Source organism: Dipodomys merriami, unplaced genomic scaffold (genome assembly GCF_024711535.1).
Source record: "Dipodomys merriami isolate MVZ:Mamm:240054 unplaced genomic scaffold, mDipMer1.0.p SCAF_16, whole genome shotgun sequence".
Taxonomy (NCBI): domain Eukaryota; kingdom Metazoa; phylum Chordata; class Mammalia; order Rodentia; family Heteromyidae; genus Dipodomys; species Dipodomys merriami.
This window is the reverse complement of record NW_027202937.1, coordinates 31,379,445-31,403,397: the sequence shown is the minus strand read 5'-3', so window position 1 is coordinate 31,403,397 and position 23,953 is coordinate 31,379,445. Positions and strand designations below refer to the sequence as shown.

The following is a 23,953-nucleotide window of genomic DNA, read 5'->3' as shown; positions in this document are numbered from 1 at the left end:
GAAAACTGCCACTCTTTCTGTCATACAGGTGGCCCATCAGCCACGGGCAGATGTGACACTCCTGATGGCCTGTTATACAGATTCATATTGGAATTGCAATGTGCTCCTGGGAAACTGCTGATCTTTACTGCTAGAGCCTGGGGGATTTTCCTGCCTCCCACCCTCTGAGATCTGAGGATCTGGATCTGGGCCTGCTGAGAACAGCATTACTGAGGCAATGTTCAGCTTGTGCTCCAACTTCTGCCTAGGCTCCTTCACCATGAGCTTCAGTCTCAAAACAGGAATCATCGTAATTCTGCGTAACCCTATAGATAACTCCTTCACCGTCTCCCACCTCTGTCTGTATTGAGAGAAAAGTGTGCTACTGCAGAGCTAGCTGGGAGCCAGCTTCATGCTGCTGCCCATAAGGTACAGGCCTAGGCCTCTTCATCTGCAGGTGGCTCGCCACTAAATGAGAAGTGGCCTGGTGACAGGGGAAGTAGATGTCTAGGTCTTTGAAGCCTCCTTCTCCTGAGGCTTGGATGGCACACATTTGCCATCTATTCAGACCATTTTGATAAAGCCAAGTACTCCCTGTGTGCCAGGAACGGTGTGCTATTAAATACTTATAAAGGTTACACATTTTACCTCGCTCAGTAAGTCATTAGTTATAAACTGAACACTTCTATAATAATAGAAACAGAAATTGTTCATCAAACGCTGTAACTGCACTATGCTAGGCATGTATTATCCCACTCAATCTGCACAACTTTATGAGGTAGGTATTACATTGGCCTAGTCACAGAGAAGAAACTGAAGCACAGAGAAGTTAAGTCATCTGCCTCCATCTGTTTTGACAGCAGGCCATGTGATAGAGCTGTAATTCAAATGCAGACCCACCTGATTCTTTTTTTTTTTTTAGTTTTGTAGAAAATGGTTTATCAATTCCATTTTGGTATAAAACACATGGAAGAAAGCTGGCCAATCTACACAACTATCACGATGTGAAAAGGTTCTTTTATCAAACTTTGACAGACCCACCTGATTCTGAAGCTGTACATTAACAACCCTGCCAAGGCAAGCATCCATAAATCTTAGAGAACAATTATAAATAAAGGGATTTTGCAAGGTACTTTTACACTATTAGATACTCCACATCATACTGTAACTTTGAATCATTGTTCAAACTTTATTTCTGCCTTGGATCTTCCTATCTTTTAATTGCACTCTTCTATAAAGTACAAAAGTTTACATTTCACAGTGTAAACTCATTGCTTTATAGCAGTTTCTTCTAAGATCAGAGAAAAATACATCTCAAAGACCTGTTTATATGGCAGATGATACATTAGAACAGAATCATTTCAAAGCATGCATCTGCTGTTTTGAACTTAAACCAGAAATGGAACATTTCCAAAGTCTTTTCATTGTACAAATTTTGATATGCCAGATGCCTGGAAGCATTGGAAATTAACTACCAGTAGAACAAATTAGTCCTTCAACCACAAGTATTCTGTACCTGAAAGTCTTCCCAATTAAATTCTAGCTATTCTATTTTTTTCCATGATTATAAAAGAAAAAGGAGGCAAGGAGAAAGGTAGGCACGGAAGCACAGATAGCAAAAGAGGGAGGGGGAGGGAAGAGAGAGAGGGAGAGAGATATGTGGAGGGAAAGGGAGGAGAGAGAGAGAGAGAGAGAGAGAGAGAGAGAGAGAGAGAGAGAGAGAGAGAGAGAGAGAGAGAGAGAACAGATTCCAAGGCTTATAAAGATTGTTAAGGTCCCTAAAAAACTTGTTCCTTAGAGTAGCACCAGGTGGGGCCTGGAAGAGGTCTTCAAGTCATTAGGGCATACTGTTTCTTTTTCTTTTTGACTTTACAGCCATGAGGTAAGTGGCTGTGCTATGCCATGTGCTCTTGTCATGATGTTTTGCCCCACTGCCTCTCCCTCATCATGGACCGCTGTAAAATAAGTCTTTTCTTTGCTAAGATGGTTATCTATTATACCTGTGGAAAGCTTGCTCATACACAGCCACATAAAAATAGACTTTAATTCAGAAGGGCTCTAAAATATGTCAAGCTTTACTGCTCATGAGAATCTCCCTGATTCCTCAGATAAAGGAAGGGAATCATTGGTTCATGGCTAAGGTCATATCACCTGGTTCTGAAGATGCTGTCATCTTCAGAAAGATGTCAGTGCTCTCTTCTTTACAATAATTCTACTAGAGTGAAAAATCATGACATAATTACCCATTCTGGAATTAGAAAATGGAAACAGAGGCTTCTAGAGAACTATTTTGTCATCACCTCCACTGAAGGGAAAAATGACATATGCTATAAAGGCTCAGAAGTGTGAACTTTCACACATGCAGCTTTGCTTTGAGTCCAAGGCAGACTTGCTACACAAGAGCTCATATTGCATACAACTAGTGTCCTCTCCGTGAGGAACATGGTGGGATTCCTGGGACATCAGAGAGGAATGCACACATTCATCTAATCAGCAAAGGAACCATCACAGGCCACCTACCATCTGGCAGATGTTTAAACTGTGATATGCCATCCACCCATTTTTCACAGGTTCTGGCTAGGTAGTCATACCCATACAGGACTTCCAGGGGCTTCCTTGCTTTCTCACTCCATTTAGAAACATCCCGGATACCTGAAAAACAGAAGTGTGGACAGGATGGGATTAGTCTCTCTCTAAGATGCTTTCCTCAACTCTCCCTAGCATGTGTTACCTCTGAACCTTACATTCACCGAGCTTGCAAGGCTCCCCAGTGCCTGTATGGGCCACACCTCACATCTCTGCTCAGAGGTCGGGAAGCCTACTTCATCACCTTTCTTGTCTGTTCTGCTGAGCATGGGCCACAGCCCTGCAGTGTTTCCTGCATTCACAGATGATCATCTGTCTCCCTTCAGGACGTACACTAAGGGGAAGGGCATCTATACCACATCCTAGGCCCATGCCTTCTACTGAATGAAAATAAACTGCCCCTGAAAGCATTAAAGGAAATAGTGCCTTAACTTGACTGCATAACAGTACCGTTAAAGATTTCTCTTGGTGTCTGCAAGGATTGGATCCAGGAACCCCATAGATTCAAAAACTAGATGTTCAAGCTCTTCCTATATACCATTTTTCCCAGTCCAGGGGCTTGAGCTCAGCACTTGGACACTGTCCCTGAGCTTTAATTTTGCTCAAGGTTATTGCTCTACAATTTGAGCCATAGCTCCACTTCTGGCTTAATTTTTAGTAATTTATTTAGTAATTTACTTCCCCACATGGGCTGGTTTTGAGTCATTATCCTTGGGTCTCAGCCTGCTCAGCAGCCAGAATTACAGGTATGAGTTACCTGCTCCTGGCCCTCCCTTTTACTTTAAGTCATCTCGACATTATTTACTCTAGCTAACACAATTTAAATGCTAAACAGAATACTGTGTGACAAAAAGTCTACCTAAGTTCATCACAGACACACAGACATCATTTTCCTAATATTTTCAGCCACTCTTTCTTTCATTTCTCACTATTGGGGGTTGAACTAAGGGCCTTCTACTTACCAGGCAGGTACTATATTACTTGAGCCACACCCCAGTCCTTTTTTCTTTCATTATTTTCAAATGGGGTCACACACTTATGGTCTAAACATGACTTCCTATTTTCACTTCCCTCATAGCTAAGTAAGTACCACCACACCCAGATTTTACTGATTGAGATAAAGGTCTTAAGAACTTTTTGCCCAGGCTAGCCACAAACCACAATCCTCCTACTATGTATCCTCATGAATAGCTGGGATTATACGCATGAGCCAAAGTACCTAGCTTCAATTATGGTTTCTTGAATCCACAGATGAAGAACCCCACAGATAAAGATATAGACACCAACTCTGGCTACATAACAGCATTTTTCTGGCACACTGAGAAACACAAATAAATGACTAATTTTAAGTTATGGTATGGAAGAAATTGGGTATGAAAGCTAAATACAACTCTAAGCTATATAATAGATGATTCATTAGTAGAAAAGAAACAATAAAATCTGCCTTTAAATAGATCAATGCAAGTATACAGGTCAATATTTTCCACATTTCTTTAAGTACTGTGATAAAGATTCCAGTGTTCTCCAGCATTTTAGATATTGCTTAATGAAAGCTTGCAGAAGAGTAACTGAAACACAATATCTGAAAAATAATATAAATGAGTCGAATTCAAGTCTAATCTATACACAGCTCCAAATGGTTCTCAAGCAGACTGCTATTTACAACTACATCTCTCTTCTGAAGCAGTGGACCCCATTACAGCAGGCAGCTTGCTTCTGCCTCTGCAGCCTGATTTAAATATTCAGAGAGAGAGGCTGGAGTGAGGTGACTACAGAGGCTTGGAAGAGGTAAACTACTCCATATAGTAATGAAAAGACATCAGAGCGGCGAGAAGAAGCTGCCTGAATAGATTTGAGGAGTATAAAAAAAAAGAGATTTGCAGAAAGAAAGGAAGAAAGAAACTGCAAGACAATATTGTAAAAGCCAGTGAAAAGATTCACTGTAGAGAGGCTGCAGGAGCAGCTCAGTGGCAAATCATATGCATGCCTGAGGCCCTGGGTTCAATGCCTAGCACCTTCTGCCCCAAATAATAAGATGATTCTGTAGATGCTTCTACTTTAGGCTATGGGGCAGAGGACAGCTTATGAGGGGACCTCTTGCAGTGGAACAATTGCATCATACACAGGCTGTAACTCTGACGCTACGATGGAGTTGCAGTGGGTGATAAAAACTAAGTAATGAGTACAAGTAGATAAACAACTCTGTAGAAAAGAAAGAACCCTAAAAATCATGGTAACTCCACGGGTAGGACTACTCTAGGAGGAAAGGCAGACATCAATGGAGAGAAGTATACTAATTAGTCTGTTTTCAGACTAGGAGTGACTATTCCTCACTTTGTGATGTAATTTCTGCACACAGGATCATTAGCAATTTCACCATGAGTTCTTATCCTGGAGATTCTACCATTCCTTCACCCAGGAAAAGGTAGGAAGATGCTCACAGCAACATCAGAGATAAACTAGCTATCTGCTAGTGGTAAAAGATTCAAAAAATAAGACTGCCATAATTACCCAATATTGTCTGTGGAATACAATACAGCAATGACCCTAAATGCTGCCAGTAGCATCCCAATAGATGTCAGAAATGTAAAGTAAAAAAAAAGAAGTCCGAGAAGGCAATATTGTTTTCATAAAGACACAGGACAGGGTTGAAGGGTGTGGGGAGGAAGAGGTGAAATGAGAAGAGGCAGTAAGACAACAAGAGTGTACACAATGATAGCTCCTGGGCTCCACAGCAGGCGGACGAACATCATAATTCACATATACTCTATGCCTGAAGTAACTCTACTAAGTATTAAATAAGAAAAAATTAAATAAACCAGGAATTGGGGAAAGAGAAAACAATAGAGAGGATTGTTCTGAATAAAACATATGCACATCTGAAATACCATGGTGAAACTCCTTGGTTCAGATGGGAAGGAGCTATGGAAAAGGAAGAATGAGATGAATATAGTAAATGTGGTCAGTTTTGCATGTATGAAAATGAAGCAATGCGGCCTACCGAGATTGTCTAGAGAAGGGGAAAGAAGAGAAGAAAGGAAGTTTTGATTGTAATATGTTGTTTGTGGAAATGCCACAATGAATCTCCCCACTATACAACTAGTATATGCTAATAAACAAAATAACCAGTGGAGGAAAAACAATCAATTAGGAAAAAACAAGTTATCTATAGTGTGAAGGCTCAGACCTTTTAAGAACCTAGTGGGGCAAGGCATTGGTTTTTCATGCCTGGAATCCTAATGGGAAGCTGAGAATTAAGGGCTGAGGTTCAGAACCAGACTGAGCAGAAAAATCCTCAAAATTCTTACTTCCAATTAACTGAAGATGTGGTTAAAATGGTAGCGTGCCAGTCAAGTGAGAGCTCCAGGACCTGAGTTAAAGCCTCAGTACTAGCAAACACGCACAGACAAATACACACACACACACACACACACACACACACACACACACACACACACAACGTCAAAAACAATAGCCAATGTTCAATATTATTTTTTTCTTGCTGAAACATTAAGTCTTCTCATGGGACACCAAGACATCCTTTTACGAATTAACTTAGGAAAAGCAGGCATATGGAGAGATATCTATGGGAATGTCAAAACTGGGGAAATCTCAGCTTCCACAGGAAACACTGCCTAAATTTCAATGGGAGGGAAACCAGCAGTAGTTAAGAAAGCCAGATATCCATACCAAGCAATGGTTAGGAACATAGGCTTAGAAGTCAGACTGCCTCAGTGTGAGTTCCAGCTCATGCACAGGTCAGCTCTGTGATAACTGAGCACGTTACTTAGCCTCTCTGTTAGTTCCCTCATCAGAACCATAACAAGTCTGAAATAAAGAGAAGTAAGTTAACACATGAACTATCAAATAGCAGTGCCTGGCATGTAACATACATTCAGAAATATTCTTCATATTTATATATTTACTTTTGTTAATTTATTTCAATGGAAGACTGTTTGGCCCAAAGCATAATTACCACCAAAAATTAGGTAGTAATTATATTTAAGTTCTCAAAAATAATTATTTGAATCAAATTGTATGTTGATTCAGAACAGAACAGATCTGGATTCAACTTCTTTTGTTTAAGGCTAGAGCCACAAGTAGAGCCACAGCTCTACTTCTGGCTTTTTTTAATATAGTTTAGTAGAGATAAGAGTCTCAAAGACCTTCCTGCTTGGGCTGGTTTGAACCTTGATCACCAGATCTCAGCTTCTTGAGTAACTAGGATTATAGGCATAGGATTATAGCCACTGGCAGCCAGCTGATATAGTTTCTTTTTAGGCATAAAATCTGTGCTAAACCCTGGAACTGTAATAAGGAAAACTTGTTCACTCTTCATTAACAACATTAACATTATGAACCAGTTACAGCCAATATATACTCGGATGATACAAGGGTCTGCCTCAAAGGCCTTACAGTCTATTCAAGAATTTTTAAACAGCAGCCATACTGCAGCAATCCCTCCTCTCCATGAAACACAGATGCTTGAAATCGCAGATAGTATAGGACCCTATACATGTTTTTTCCTATGCATCTCCTATACTGTATATAGGAGATGTAGTGAATGAATTCACTACATATTCACTACATACATTCCAATACATACACACATGATAAAGTCTAATACATAAACTAGAAAGAGTATAGGATCAATAGCTACTAATAAGGGGCTGGGAAGGTGGCTCAGTGGTAGAGCGCTTGCCTTGCATGCTTGAGGCCCTGGATTTGACTCCTTAGCACCACATAAGCAAGAAGAAAAAAGCCGGATGTGGTGCTGTGGCTCAAGTGGTAGAGCACTAGCCTTGAGCTGAAGAGCTGAGGGACAGCGCCCAGGCCCAGAGTTCAGGCCCCACAACAGCACCCAAAAAAAAAAGAAAAAGAAACAAAAAGAAAAAATAACTACTAATAAAATAGAACAACTATAACAATATACTGTAATAAAATTTCCAGCACTGTGTCTCAGGCTTTGAAGCCATATTAAATAAGCCATTATTGAATACAAGCAGTATGTTGTCTTAACTGCTGATCCTGTAACCAACATGGCTTCCTGTGACTAACAAGAGGGTATCATACATGGTGTATATATTCTGGACAAGGACCACTCCTTGGTCCTTGGTCCTGGACAAGGACATTCCTACTCCAGAACGTAGTAACACAGACCAGGTCACTGAGTAGAATGGTGCATAATTTAAATTTACTTCTGGAATTTCCCATTTAAAATTTCAGACCAGGAATAATGAAAACTTGAAAGTAAAATCAAGTAAAATGAGGAACTACTGTATTCCAATGTACATCATTGAACAAAAGAGAAATCTAGCAGGAAGAAAAGGTCTATGGAAAGAGTGTAAGTTCCCATTTTAGATGTATATTTGAGGTATGTCCAGAGCTACCAGATAAGAGAAGTCAATACAATGTTAAATGTCTGGGATTCAGAAGTTAAGTAAAGCCAGGGCATGGGGGTAAGAGAAAAGTGCTAGATATGATGACACACACCTGTAGTCCCAGCTCTTGGAAGTCTGGGAAGTCTGAGGCAGGAGGATTGCAACACAGCAAGACTGTCTCGGGGGGGGGCAGAACACATCAAGGGTGATACCCAAAGACCCCAACATCTCAGTCCCACAGAGAAGAGTGAGGACACATCAAAGCCAAAGAATGACCAAAGAGAAAGGGCAATGTCCAGAGGACACAGCAGCCTGAACTTCAGCACAGAAAAGCCTCAATAAGAGGAGTGTGGTCGATATTGCACACATATGAGCAAACACTGCAGTGAGCCACCAAATGCTGCTGAAGGATCAAAGGACTGAAGGTCATCCAAGTGTCCAGTGGATTTGGCTATATACAAGCACTAGCTCCATTGGACCACTGGGTTGGAAGACACCTGGTCAAAGATCAGACTAGGGGATAAGATGGCAGCAATGATGGCCAGAAAGGGAAGAGATGTCAAACCAAAGAATAAAGACTATGGTGAATTTGAAAGACAGATGTATTTACTGTTCAGAGAGAAAGGAGAGTCAGAGCTGCACAAAGGTGAGCTCACACCACAGTGAGTGAGACAGTCTTGAGGAAGAAGGACCACAGTGTAGGTCTGTGCAAATGCTGCAGGATCTCTGAGGGAAGCATCACCAGGCCTAAGGAGTCTGGGATGCCTTCTGAGACAGGGTCTGGGAGCAGAGTATAGCAGTAAAAAAACATGGCTTTGAGGGGGAGGTGGCTAGAAAGGAAGGCATATGCACAACAGCAGGTCAAAGCACAGGATACCTCCTGGGAGCCCAAGAAAGGTGACTCTGGGGCTCTGGCTTACATGCCTGGGAAGGTCGTGGCTGATAGCTAGAGACAGTGCTTAGGGAAAAGAACAACTGAGCAGGATGGACTATGGAAAAGGTCAGGGAATAATGAGTTCAATTTTAGACCAGGGCAGATCATGTTCTGGGGAATAAAACGAGCTTTAATGAAAAGAATGAAATCATGCAAAGTATGTTTCCTGAATTTAATGGAATTTCACTACATATCAATAGCAGAAAGGTGTCTGGGAAAGCCTAAGTCTTTGGAAATTAGATATTATTCTTCTAAATACCTAAATCTCTATGGGTATAAAAGGAAGTCTGAAGGGATATTAGAAAATATCTGAACTGACGGGAAATACAACTTATCAAAATTTGTAGGATGTTTATATTCAGTAGTGCCTGGCGGGGGCAGGAGTTACAGCATTAAAAGCTTATACTAGAAAAGAAGAAAGGTCTCAAGGAGCCAAGATTCTACTTTGAGACCCAAAGGAGAGGGGATGTTGAAAGCCCAAAGCAACTAGAATGAAGAGCAGAGCAGAAACAATGAAACTGAAAACAAAAATAGCAAAATAAATCAACAAAACCAAAAGCTGGTGGTTTGAATGTAAAATGGCCCCAAAGGCTCATACATGGAAGTCCCGTCCCTAAGAAGGTGGTGCTACTGAGAGGTGGCTGGATCCTGAGGGTGCTGACCTCATCAATGGATAATTGGTAGATGAGTGGTAGAGGAATCAGGTCACTGAGGGTTTGTCTTTGAAGAGTGTCGTGTTCCTTGCCTCTTGCAGTCTCTTTGCTTCTGTCCTCCATGAGGTGAGCAACTCTATTGTGCTACATGCTCCCACAGCCAGGAAATTCTGCCTTGCCACAGATACATAGAAGTAGAGCCAGCCAAGCATGGAGTGAAACCTCTGAAACTTTAAGCCAAAATAAGCCTTCCTTCCCTTTAATTGAAAATTAGACATTTAGGAATTTTGTCATAGTACTTGGAAAACTGACTAACATAGGGTTATTGCTTCAGATCACAAAAACTTTTTCAGGGATGGGGAGCATCTGGCCCATGGACCATATAACCATTTGCTATATGACAGGACAGACACTTCTTGTCAGTTGCCCATATCCTGTCTGCCTATATTGATAATATTGTATGGCCTGTGAATATTAGTTATAAATAGCCAAATGAAGGTTCAATGCCTTCATATAAAATAACATTTATCAATGTGAACTCCAGGAAATGGAAAAAATAAAAATCAATATCAAAATGCAAATGGCACAGAAATTCTTTTAACCAAAATACAAGGTTTCATATTCAACTACAATTTTTCCTTAACACTCATGTGGTTTTTCTATTTATTTTTGTTTTTTTGCGATGGATTCTCACTACGTAGCCCAAGCCAGTTTATGATACATCTGTCTCACCTTCCTGAAAGCTGGAGTAACAGGTGTAGACTACCGCTCCCAGTTTTCACATTCTTTTAAATGAGGTTATGACCCACATTTCACATTTCTCCTCTTTCTTTTTGTGGTGGGAGGGCAGTTCAGTTGTGGAGCTTGAACTCTGGGTCTGGGCACTGTACCTGAGTTCTTCAGCTTAAAGCTAGTGCTCTACCACTTCTGGCTTTCTGGTGGTTAACTGAAGATAAGAGTCTCATGGACTTTCCTGTTCAGACTGGCTTTGAACCATGATTCTCAGATCTCAGCTTCCTGAGTAGCTAGGATTACAGGCATGAATCACTGGTGTCCGGCTTCTCCTATTTTTTTAAGATCATTATTCATAGGAGTAAACCAAGAATTGCCTTTCCTTAGCCTTTTCTAGTACTGTGACTTTCCTAGGAATCCATTATTCTTCTGAGATATGCAAACTGAAATGGACATATCAGTACATGGTTGGAATGAGACAGAAAGAATAAGAAGAATCATCAATCAGGTGGGTAATCCTAGCTACTCAGGAGGCTGAGATCTGAGGACCACAGTTTGAAGCCAGCCCAGGCAGGAAAGTCCATGAGACTCTTACCACCAATTAACACCTCCCCCCCTCCCAAAAAACGGAAGTGGTGCTATGGCTCAAAGTGGTAAAGTGTCAGCCTTGAGTGCAAAAGCTCAGGTACAGCACCCAGGCCCTGAGTTCAAGCCCTATGACCAACTGGAAAAAAAAAAAGGATCATCATTGTGACATCTCCAATTGGCAGGACTTACCCTGATAAATCCTTTCATCTTCATCGGTGACATAGGCATTTGCTCCCCAAATCACCATCTTGCTGATGTAAGATGGGTACTTTGCAGCAGCAATGAGTGCGGTTATGCCACCATCACTCCAGCCCAGCAGCGAAACTTGCTCAAATTGCAGTGCCTGTGACAAATACAGAACAATGCAAGACACAGGTTATTGCTCCTCTCTAATAAAGGAGCCTGAGTCAACACTGATGAGAACCATTGCTGGTATATTATCAGGAGGATCACTTAGTAATAAAAGGGAAATCCTAGTCTTCTACTTGAGAACATGGTGCTTTCTCTCCATTAACTTCAGTATAAACATAGTTGTCATAAAAACTTGTTTTGAATTGCATGGGAACTATGTATCTTCTGGTTGGATGAAAATGTGCCAAGGAATAGGAGCAATGGAAATCATTTATACTTGGATATAACACCCATATGGGTGTGTGTGTGTGTGAATAAGGTTTTGAGAGAAAACCTGTGGATTTGAGAGGGAACTTGAAGTCACAGGCCATCCCTGTGGGAGCACACAGCTACAGACAAGAAGGAAGAGAATGGCAAAGCAGCGTAAGTCATCAGTGAGACAACCAGGATTCTGAAAATGTGTTTGGCAAAGAAGATGGACACAGCCTCTGAGAGATGTTGCCTAGAGTAAAACTAGAATGACTAGAAAGATAAACTGAAGCATTAACAAATATTACTCCAAGACATCTGGATGGGATATTGTGGTATAACTACTATGGATAATCATTTGTCTCCCAAATTCACATGAAATTCTGGCAACTTATTTACTAGGAAATAAGTCCAAAATGTCTACAATATTCTTCAGAATAGCAAGGAAAAAGAACTAAATCCACAAATAACGAAGTGTTTATTATACTCCTATTTATAATTAAAATCCAAATTAATTAGGTAACATCATGGAAAGACACAGTGTATCTACACAATGAAATCTGTAGGGGGCAGGAGGAAGCCCCACAGTGCATGACTGTTAACACAGACAGTTTTATCTACATGTATGCAGAACAGAGTGAGTATGAACCAGGGGATGATTCAGATTCCAGGTGGATGGGGGCGGGGGAGTGAGGCAGTGTGAGATCAGTACTCAGAATGTCATGAAATTTAAAACTTATGGTCACAATAGTAAAAAAGTTACATTTCAATTAAAAAGTTACATTTCAAAAAGGTAAAAGAAAGTGTCTTGAAAGTTTTTATCATAAAGAACTAATCAATGTTTGAGGTGATAAATGTTCAACCTAATTTGAACATTATATAATGTATAAATGAAAACATGCCATATTAATATGTATAAGTTTATGTTTTAATGTATCAGCTAAAATAAATTAAAATTTAATTTTAAAAAGAACTTAAAACTTTATGAAGCTGGGTGTTGGAGGCTCATGCCTATAATCCTATATAGGAAGCTAAGATCTGAAGACTACAGTTCAAAGCCAGCCTGGCTGGGAAAATCTGTGTAACACTTATCTCCAATTAACCACCAAAAATCTAGAAATGAAACTGTGGCTCAAGTGGCAGAATGATAGCCTGCAAAGATCTCAAGGACAGCACTCAGGCCTAACACACACACACACACACACACACACACACACACACACACACACACACACACACACACACACACACACACACACACACACACACACACACACACACACACACACACACACACACACACACACACACACACACACGAATTATTCTGGAATTTTCCACTTAATATTTCTAGACTGCATAGAAAGCATAACCATGGGTAAGGAGGACATCTGCAGCCTGCAGCTACTGTAAGACAGATGCAAATGCAGCTACTGTCAGGAAGAGGTGTTTCTTTAACAAGTTGGTCACTGAAAACAAAGAGTAGGAAGAATGTTGACTATAGTGCATGCCATCAAAACAAGTGTATTTATATATGACCTGTCAGAAAGGCAAAGCCTTAAAAGTCTTTGCAGTGGTGTCTTTAAGTGCTAGACTGTGTTATATATCTACTTACTTCTTTATATCTCTTGGAACTCTTTGGATTCTCAGGGGTGGGGAAACTTTTTTCTGCCAAGGGTCATCTGGATATTTATAACATCATCCATGGGCCATATAAACTTATCAACATAGGCAGATGGATGGTAGACTAACAAGAATGTTCAGTCACGTAACAAAATTGTTTTGTAGGTCAGATGTTCCCCACCCCAGTTCTACAGGAATCATAGAGTATTGCCTTTGTTTAAAGAATGGCAAAAAATAAATGAAGACAGTCCCAGCCATCCCCCCTCTCCTAAGTAGTTCCCTGGAACCCACCTTCATCAAGTCAACTGCATCTTTTGCATCTCTTTCAAAAAAGTCTAGTGGGAAGTCTCGATCTGGAGGTCTAGAGTGTCCATATCCTCGAGGATCCCAGGCAATTACTGTGAAGAGCTTCTTATTCAGGCTGCTAAGCTGGGGTGCAAAATCAGTCCCTCCGCTTCCTGCAAACCGCCATTGTGTTACACACTAATTAATGCTTTGTTCTATGAAACACATCAGTGTGAAAAAAGATGCAATAATAATCTCAAAACGAGGGAGTTAGCTGCTATTCTGAACATAATCAGGAAAGTAGTCTCAGAATGACTCAATCATTTACTAGGGGCTTATAGCCTTGCTGCTCATTGCCCCCTAGTGGCTATTTTCAGGACAGGGGTCTTGACTATTCATTGAATCTAGTATTACTTCCGCCTTTAAAAATTAATGAAACTGTATGGAAATAAACATACAGATATGGTTTAATTCTTTATTGCCTGTCTTCTTATAATAAATAAATTACTTATAAATAAGAAATGTCACAATAAAATCTGTAATGATCTTTGACCCAAGTTATTCAAAGGAAATTCTAAACTTCCAGATGGCATTTTACTAAGCTAAAATGAATAGTCCTGAAGATTTTATTCTGTCATTAGAATTAGAAACCAGGAAATAAGCCAAGCACCGGTGTCTTATGTGTATAACCCTAGCTACCCAAGAGGTTGAAATTAGAGAACTGAGGTTCAAATCCAGCCCAGACAGACAAACCCATGTGACTCTTAGCTTCAGTTAACATACAAAGCTCGGAAGTAGAGGTGTGAGTCCAGTGGCAGAGTGTCAGCCTTGAGCAGAAAAAGCCAAGAGAGAGCTCCATGCTCAGAGTTCTAGCCAAGGAAGGAAGGAAGGAAGGGAGGGAAGGAGGGAGGGAGGGAGGGAGGGAGGGAGGGAGGGAGGGAGGGAGGGAGGGAGAGAGGGAGGGAGTAACTAGGAAATTATAACAAAACATTGAAATGGGAAAAGAAGGAGGTTCAACTGTGGAAAAAAATCAAATTAAGTTTGCTTTATCAAAAAGCACAGAACAGTTTATGATAGCAAGTAGAACTTTTCTCAAGTTTGGGTAACCTTGACTGACAGTTCCCAGCTAGCCATATGGTCACATAGCCTGTGGTATCTCACACCCACTGGGCAGCAATGGAAAGAAGAGCTCAGTCCTGTAACAGATAGGCATTTACCAGTAAAAGCTACTTGATTCTGAAGACACAGAGTTTAGGCCACAAAGGGACTCTCAGAGCTGTAGCAATGTCTTTCCAGTGGTAAGGATCACTAATATTATAAAGGCCATTATTCTTCCTTTCAAGGCACCCCTTCCTAAAACCCAGGTAAATCAATCACAATGCCCAAGCCAAAAAAAAAGCAATGGATTTCTAGCTGTGTCTATTGTTCTGACACACAAGCTTCTCCTATGTCCCTGAGTGGAGGAAGCCTCTGTAAGGAACTGTCCTAAATGCAGGGCAAAAGACAGGGAGATGGGGGAAGGGAACAAGCTACAGAAAAATTTCAAAATGACAAGACATTTTGGCCCATGTGTATACATTTGAAAACCAAGGCCAGGAATACTAAACCTTTAAACAAGTGTTAAAGGAGCACATATTCGTTACCAGGAAATAGTATTTAAGGGTTCATGGGGAGGAGGACTGAATATGGAGAGGAGAAACACTCTTATTTTTCATCTGAAAATTTTGGAATCATGGTAATGTTTTCTATAACAAAAAAATGGTAAGTTTTGGTGCCTGGTTAATTATTGAAGTACTAAAATAACAGAACTCTAACTTGGTAAATTGATTTTAGCTTGACATTACCTAATGTATCTCATACAGTGACATCAGAAAAACTCAGTCATAAATACCACCTACAAAGATGCTTCCCTAGCTACAATGGTATTACATATGTTCAAGCTTGGACAATTAGAAAATCAATTAATTGAGAAAGAACCAAAGCACAGGGAAATAAATATATACTTGGATTCTTAACTAAACAAAAGATAAAGTGACAATCCTAAGCCTCATAAAACTAACATGTGGATATCCTGGGCTCACTATACATTTTCCCTCTGAACTTCCTACATCTGGACTGTGAAATAAAGTTGAGATTCAGTGGGCTTTACTATTCTCACACATTGAGAATGGGCAATATGTTAATCTCATTTTAATTTTTTAAAAAAGATTTTATACTGGCTGCGTGTGGAAGGAAGCCCGTATAATCCCAGGACTTGGAAGACTGGAACAGGAAGATGGAGAGTTTGAGCCACCTTGCCTCAAAAAAGAGGCTTTAAGCATCTTGTTCTTAGCTCTAATCAATCATGTCAACCACAACAGTGAGCAATCATCCTGGTTTTAGCTCTACGGGGCCCATACTCTGGAAAACTTCTCAATCTCCAGACAACTGGAACAGCAGCTCACTGACTCCTATCACCTGCCCCATTCTCCCATGCCCCTTTCCTGACCACTGTCGTCCTCAAAGGTAACTGGTTTCACAGTGTTCTCAATGGGTAAACTAAGTACTTATAGGAAGCAAAAGTATATACAGTAGAAACAGATTTATTTTTCTAAACAATCCTAATGTGACTCTAGCAAATATCCCTTAAAACATTTTGGCATAGTACTAAGATTAACCATCCATATTGGACATCTAGTAACATGATTACAGCATAAAGAACACAAACGATGCACTCAATATATCCATTAAAAATATCCAGACCAAGCATCCCAGGAAGCAGCAGGACTGCATGAGCACCCTCTCCTGTCAGCTGATAATGAAGGTGAACGCCATTCACAGCCACTTTGGCAGAGGTCACAGTGGTGCTAAAAGAAAAAGAAAAATCCCAAAGGAAAATCATTTAGTACACCAACCTTAAACTTAATATGAAAGAAATGCCTTTCACAAGCATGAGTCGGCATCACAGCCCTCTCAGGCATCATGGATAGGGATTTGTGCATCAGCTTTTAGCCCCCCATTGTAACATGAGTTTGTATCTTTCTGAACAGCAGATCTGTATTTTCCCATTGGAATCTGCTGCTGCAGCCAGCCAGGGGCTCACCTGACAAAAGCACCACGAGGGTTGCTGAAATCAATACCCATCCATATATTCCCACTATCCTGAGGGGCTGGAAGTCATCGGTACCCACATGCAGGTTCATATGGAGCTGTGCACATTGAAATATAACAGCTGGCAACAGGAACAGAGACTGAAGGTAGATCTGTACCCCAGCAGATCTAGATCAGCTATCTGGACCTTCAGCAGCCTTGGAAATACCCTCAAGGTGGGTTTGTCACCAGGGGTCCCCAGTGAAGCCCTGATCTCAAACTATTATTTAGGGGCAGCACTTCTTCTGTCACCTGGCTACCTGCAGCAGACTTAGGAACACCAGCTGTACTGACATGGTCTTGCTGATTGTTAACATGAAGACATATTTCTGTATGGAACAGGGCTTTTCTAAGTCACTGACCTGTGGCATGGCACACACATACTCCTGTGTGCCCATGGGTGGGCCATTCAATTCCACCTTCCAGCACTGTGTCATGTGTGCCCAGGACAAGGCCTCAAAACAGGGCTGCTGCCAGTGTCTGTCCTGTCAGAGGCTCTATATGCCTTTCCCGATGCTCCAGAATAGACCATCCAGGGATATGCACTAGTACTGCCTGTTCCAAGCTCCTATACCATGCTCCAAGAGCTTTCCCAACCACCTATTATACAGAAGACAGTTATGTGTACAGGGGATACATGACATGTCAGGAGAGATGCTGGGAGAAACCATACCTCTACCTCATGGACATCCACAGTGTTTTTAAAGAAAAAAAAATCCCGTTTCCTCATTTCCTTTCATCTGACTTGCTAACTTCATTCAAGTAACAAGGAGAACAGGAAAAAGGATATGTTGAATGGACTAGTACATCAAATCTTAACACAGTTTTTGGAAAATTGTAAGATGAAATTGGGAAGAAGATGTGAGATAACATAAACTCCTTATCTGCAGAAATATTACTAAATCAGCAATAGTAAAACCATTAAGCAATGTCAGTACAACACTGATTCTACCAATTTCCTAATTATTAACCTCCTATTCCTCTAAAATCTACCTCATTGTTAGGATGACATCAGCTATCTCAGGATCAAAACAGAAATAAATCAATGTAGTCAGGAAATAAAGACTCACTTTAGCACACATTCATTTATTGATACATCGGTTTTGGTCCCAATTGAGCAAGGGGGGCAATAAAGACAGGGGAGACTTGCTCTGCAAACCTTCAAGAGGACTGCTATGATTGAGGAAAAAAGCTTGAGACACCTGGATGGGACAACAGTTCCTGATGGTATTTCCTGTATTTTCTTAAACAAGGCCAGTCCCTGAGGAGAGCGAACAGCACTTTCAGGGTTTGCATTAGCTATGCCAGAAGTCAACCTGCACTCTCCCCATCTTTCCCAATGCATAAAACGCATGGCTTCAGGTTAAGGGTTGCTGGTAGAACTCCTTATACCTCTGCACCCCTGCAGAGCACCGGCTCACAGGCTTCTTTCCTTCATTTTCTATGACTATTCCCATTTATCCTGTAAAAACCTAACTTTCCTCAGCTGGAAGTATGCTTTGACTGCCCATTCCAAATGTGCCTTTTCTAGTTTTCACTGTCCCCAAATCTCTGTCTAAAAGAAAATCGGAGTCAAAATCAGGTAGTCTTTAAAGTTCAGCTTCATGGGAGTCAATGCTGGGGAAGGATTTTCAAGGCATAGGATTTTGAAGGTGGCTCTGGAAGAGAGATAGCTCAGGTCAAAGCTGGGTAGGATCTGGAGGGAAGAAAAGTAGCTTTTGAGATGAATTTCCAAAGATGGGTAAAATTCTGAGAAAAGAATGTCATGGTGAGGGCACTTCTGAAAACCTAGCATGACCAAAGGTCCAAGTTCAACAGAAAGAATGTGAAGGCAGAGGGAGCCAGGGTTGGCATCCAGTGGTGAAGGGTTTGCAGCTAGAATAAGGAGAGAGGCTTTCCCTAGTGCTCTGTCTACTCCTCCTATAACTAGTGCACCCAAGGGACCTGTATCGACACATCAGCCCATCCCTTGGGGATGCCACACATCTTTCACCCATCTGTGATTAAGTGTGTGTAAGAGGGAGAGTAGAGGACTATTTGTTCATAAATAGAACAAAAGCAAATCAACTTCAAACAAAAGGTAAAGGTTTATTTTTAAAGACAACAAGGTTACTGAAAGCTGTATTTCCACAGAAATGCAGATATCTGAACTGAATATAACACTTTTGCTCCAGCTTATCAGAAGGCCTCTTAAAACAGGCCTCAGATTAACAACTATGTGCACACTGGAAGAAAATTAGATCACACAGACAAGGTCCTCAATAGCCCTAACAGCTATTTACTACTTGAATCACATTCGAGATAAAATTTCCCTAATTTTTGGATAGGAAAAAAAAGAAACAAAAGACAAAAATCTATCCTTTTCCTCTGGCTGTCAATCTGTCTTTTCCAACCCTTCTCCCTTCCTAATAACATCTCTCAAACCCAAGTGTTCCAAAGGAGGCATGTTAATTAGGATTACCTAATAATTTACTTACACACACAAACACACACATACATGCGTGCATGCATGCACACACACATACACACACAAACACACACAAACACACACTGGGACAATCCTGAGAGACATTCAATAATCCTGGGGTAAGCCCTGGGAGCCACTTTCAAAACTACCTAAACTTCTACCAGCATGGTGGTATGCACCTATAATCCTACTAGAGAGGTGGAGACCGGAGGATGGCTCCTAGAAGGTGACAGAAGCAAAAAAGTTAGCAGACCCTATCTGAAAATAAACTAAAGAAAAAAGGGGCCAGGTGCTGGTGGCTCATGCCTGTAATCCTAGCTACTCAGGAGGCTGGCTGGTCCCAGTTCAAAGCCAGCCAGGCAAACAAATCCAAAAGATTCTTATCTTCAATTAACCAGACAGAAGTGGCTTTCTCAAGAGAGAGCCAGTACCAACACATACATGTGTGCTTGTCACACATACACACAAAGGCTGAGGTGTGGCTCAAGTGGCAGACATTGAGTTCAAACCTCAATACCACCAAAACACCCCAAAACTTTACCAAATTTATGTATTTCCTAAATACCTACTTTGTGCTAAGGCTATGTCTTTCTGCAGCCTGGAATCAATCAGGAAATGAGTAAAGTAACCTTGCACTAGCATTCACAGTGTATCACATGCAGTCCTATGAAAGAGAAGCTATGGGTTAGAGACTCTGGAGTAAGGTTCAAGTCACCAAATTCAATCCACCTTCACCAACAGCTCCATGGTCACCTATTCAGTTCCTTTTTCACAAGAGCATTTCCTGCCGCCTACTATTTCAGTGGGGCTCAAACTTCAATCTGAATCATCTGCCGAACTCCTAAAGGATCCCTGGGCTACACTACATGAAAACATCAAAAAAAAAAATCTGGACTGGAAGCTAGGCTACTACATTATTTTAATTTCTCTAGGAAATTCAAAGAAGCAATCAACATTGAAAACACATGTACTAAGAACATTAATTTCTTGGAAGATAAAATTCCTACAATTCCCTGAAAGCATGCTTTCCCACCTAAGATTTGTCCTTGACTTCCTTTTCCAAAGGGCTAGGTCAATTTTGTGACTGGGAAGAGGGTAAGAAGCATAATGGTACTGAGGGGGCAGAGCTGCTCCCCTCAAAGAGAGACACTGACTCTGAGGTAGAGGGAATGACATTACAGCGTTAGCAAATAACGAAATTACAGCCAACATTTGTCACTGAGTCTGTATTCTGTCTACTGGGAACTTATTTAATATCACCCTGAAGTGCACATTACACTTAATATTACCATAGAGGAAGTGTAGATTAAAGGATCAGGTAATCCAATCAGCACTCACAACTTGCCGTGCAGAGAGGAGCATCTGAGGGTTTCAGCTTCACATTTAGCTTAGCAACAAAAACCCATTCTCAGTTTATGCTCACCTATCTCTTATAAACTAGTCATCTTTTGTAATGAAGTATTAGTTAATCTTAGGGCTTGAATTCACATGAATATTGGGAATTAACTTCTATACTTTTTATATATTGTATTATTACTTACACCTTTATTACTTGTCTTGTTACTAAATATACCTCCTAATTACTGATTATTTATGGCCCTTATTATTTAGGCCATTCACATTCGTTATTTCAAATTCTCACAAACTCTGCAAGGCAAGAGTCTAGGAAGCAATAGTAATAGTTTTCTCTCCAATCTCAGTGCAAAGTGTCCCCAGCAGGGCTCAGGCACTGGTGTAGCATTCAGTCTGACTGCCAGGTAGGGGTGGTGGCAGGCACTGGGGAAGGATAGGACCTGATCTTTGACAGGGTGTCCCAAGGTTGAACTCAGAATTTTTTTTTCATTGAGGGAGTAGGGGCTGAGAAAGCAATAGAGAGTTATTCTTAACATTATATATATATATGTGTGTATATATATATATATATATATGTGTGTGTGTGTGTGTATATATGCCTGAAACACCACAATGGAATCCTTTGGTGCAATTAATACAAAATCTTTAAAAGAAGAAGAAGAGGAGGAGGAGGAGGAGGAGGAGGAGGAGGAGGAGGAGGAGGAGGAGGAGGAGGAGGAGGAGGAGGAGGAGGAGGAGGAGGAGGAGGAGGAGGAGGAGGAGGAGGAGGAGGAGGAGGAGGAGGAGGAGGAGGAAGAAGAAGAAGAAGAAGAAGAAGAAGAAGAAGAAGAAGAAGAAGAAGAAGAAGAAGAAGAAGAAGAAGAAAAGAATGACAGGCAAAAAAAGTGAAACAGGTTTGGAAAAGGGTGAGGTCCAGTGGGAGGAGAGGAGGAGTAAACAAAAGCAGGAGGATGAGGAAAAATATGGTTAGATTATTTGCATGTATGAAAACAGATCCAAGAACCTACTGCAATTGTTTTAAAATGGGGAAGTGGGATGGAGAGAGTACAATAGGGAGTCAGGCTGGTCTGTGAGCATTGTGAGCATGTGTGGAAATGGCACAATAAAACCCCTTGTACAAATAATGTATGCTAATAAAAAAAAACCTTTTAGCAGATTAAGAGTCTGTAAATACTAATATTGTAACTGAGCACACAGGAAGAATATACTTTTTTTTGTACTGAGCCAGGAACAAATTACCTCTGAGATTACAAAACAAGAAAAGGGTGGCAATTCCAAACAACAGATTTACAAGCAAGTTTTTGGCAAACGGCTCAGTTTCAAGTTCAAAATACAAGCTGTTTTGAAGCAGTTTATTTCAGAAATGTTTTTACCCACTTACATGGGGCTGCCACCTCTTTTAAGAATTAGCCAGCACTACTTGCATTCAGACTGTGCTGGGTGATGTTCAACTGCATTGGTATGTGGCAGTGGAAAGTCCAGAGAAACCTGTTTCTTAAGAGAAAGGAAGAATGGTCTACAGAGGGAGCAGGTGGCTAGGATCTGCCTATCCTATCATCAGAAGCATGTAACCACATCCAATCCCTTTCTGTAAATAGGAAACTAGATAAAATTCCTGGTTACCAGTCAACTTACATAACTGCAGCAATTGACATGTTTGTCCACCTTGATCAAAAGTCCTGAAAAACCTTCTAAAAATTCTAAAGTAGTGAAAGAAACCCAAGTCAAATATGAAACTCAAGAGCTGGTCAATTACACTATGAAAAATGTTTAAGCTGGTCAGATTTGCTGTCCTTTTGTTTTTTTGGCTGGTCTTGGGTCTTGAGCACTCTGGGCCTGAGCACTCTCCCTGAGCTCTTCAGCTCAAGGCTAAAGCTCTACCTCTTGAGCCACAGTGCCATTTCCCAAACTAAGTTTTAAATCAGTAGCTTCTAAAGTAAAATCCTAAATGCAAGTAGAAATGAGGTACTAGCCATTAGTCATTAATGCATGTTAACTGCAAACATGCACTGTACATGTTTGTGATGAGTGTGCACGTGTATGTGTAGGCATGTTAACTAGACCAAGAACTACAGCAGACTTCAAGCTGCTCTAACCCTGCTGTCTCTTGAGACTGTGCGCAGTCATTTTCTAGACAGCAGGTCAGAGATGAAGCCAAGTTTCTTTTGTATCACTGTTTCAGCTGAAGGGAGGAGAGGATTTCTGGGAAAAGATTAGGAGACTTGGAACCTACGGTTTCATGACTACAGTGTGATCAGCACTCCAGAGCTAATTCTTAGGCTCTTCTTCCTCTTGGTGGAACTGTGGGTTTGAACGGAGGGCTTGTGCGTGTTAGGCGGGCAGGCTTACTACCACTTGAGCCACAAGCCCAGCCCTCTTTGCTTATTCCTGGGATAGGCCGGTGCTGGCGACCCTACCTCCACTGCCCGCCAAGCAGGGATTACAGGTGGCCCAGGCACACCCAAGGCCGGAGAGGAGGAAGGGGTCCGGGCAGAGCGCTCCTGGGCGCCCCTTCCAACCCGGGAGTCACGGGGAGTCGGTGCTGGCGCGCAGATCTACCTCCCGGGCCCTCCGTCCGAGCGCCGACCACGCCGAACGACCCCCCGACCCTCCAGGGCCGCGGGGTGCCACCTGCAGCCAGGCATGCGCATGCGCGGCCGCGGCGCTCGCACCCTGCCCTCGCCGGCTGGCCGAGGCCGGCTGCGGCCGACGCCCCGCCCCGCCCGGCCACGGGGCCGCCGCGCCCCTCGCGTGCTCCCCGTCCCGAGCGCGCACGACGCGGGGGCTCCCGGAGGAGGGGGCGCCATTACCGGAGGGCGGCCGCGGGCCTAGCTCGGGGTACGTGGAAGCCCGGCTTCAGCGGCGAGAGGAGCCATTTCATCCGCAGCGCGCCGCAACAGCCCAGCGCTGCCGCCGCCATAGCTCCAGTCGGGGCGCCGCCACGAGTGCGCACGCGCGGTGCCTGGTGGCTGCTCTGGTCCGGCCCAGCTGAAAATCCCGCCAGGCTCCACGCTACGCCCGTCACGCCACGCCCACTGTCGTACGTCAGGCCCTCGGCCAGACACGCCCCATCCGTCCCGCGGGCCTCCAGGCCACGTCCCTGCTGCTCAGACCATGCATATCTTCTCTTAGCCAGCTGCCCAGGTGACCTGAGCCATGGGGAAGGAATCCACCTGCCATCCTGCCTTCCCTGGCGGGACCTCTCCTAACTTCCTGACCTCCCCGTCCCCAGTGACCGCCTGCTGAACGTACTAGTGCTTATTTCTCCATGCCAGTTACACCCATTAGGATGGTTACTATAAAAAATCGAGATTGATATCAACGAGGCTGTGGAGGAATGGAATTCTTGTACACGGTTGGTGGGAATGTAAAATGCTCTGGGAAGGGGGGACCAAGATGGCGACGGGGCAGTAGGGAAACGCCACAGCTCTCTCCAACCAAAAAGAGAGTTCGAGTTCCAACGCTTAATCTCCCCAAGAGACCGACAACAACAAAAAGACGAACACTCAGAGAAAAACCAGAGGCGGAGAATAACAAAAAAGAAAGAGGAAAAGAATTTCAAAACAGAGAAAAGCGAAGACCCCTCCCCCAACCTTTACTGGCCGCGCGGCAGCGCGCCAAGCCGCCGGCCAGCCGGCCCGGC

At 42.3% G+C, this 23,953-nt stretch overlaps 1 protein-coding gene across 1 annotated transcript in view; it reads right to left on the bottom strand.

Annotated features, from left to right (window-relative positions):
• The window catches only part of Bphl (biphenyl hydrolase like), a 29,095-nt gene extending 5,831 nt beyond the window's left edge, over positions 1-23,264 (bottom strand). Inside the window, exons 1-5 of the mRNA XM_070024643.1 lie at positions 23,121-23,264; positions 16,104-16,207; positions 13,368-13,534; positions 11,043-11,196; positions 2,500-2,631 (exon numbers count right to left, since the gene is read on the bottom strand). Coding sequence (XP_069880744.1) covers positions 2,500-2,631; positions 11,043-11,196; positions 13,368-13,534; positions 16,104-16,207; positions 23,121-23,230 — 667 coding nt within the window. The 5' untranslated portion in view covers positions 23,231-23,264. The remainder of the gene's footprint in view (positions 1-2,499; positions 2,632-11,042; positions 11,197-13,367; positions 13,535-16,103; positions 16,208-23,120) is intronic.
• Between the last annotated feature and the right edge of the window lie 689 nt (positions 23,265-23,953).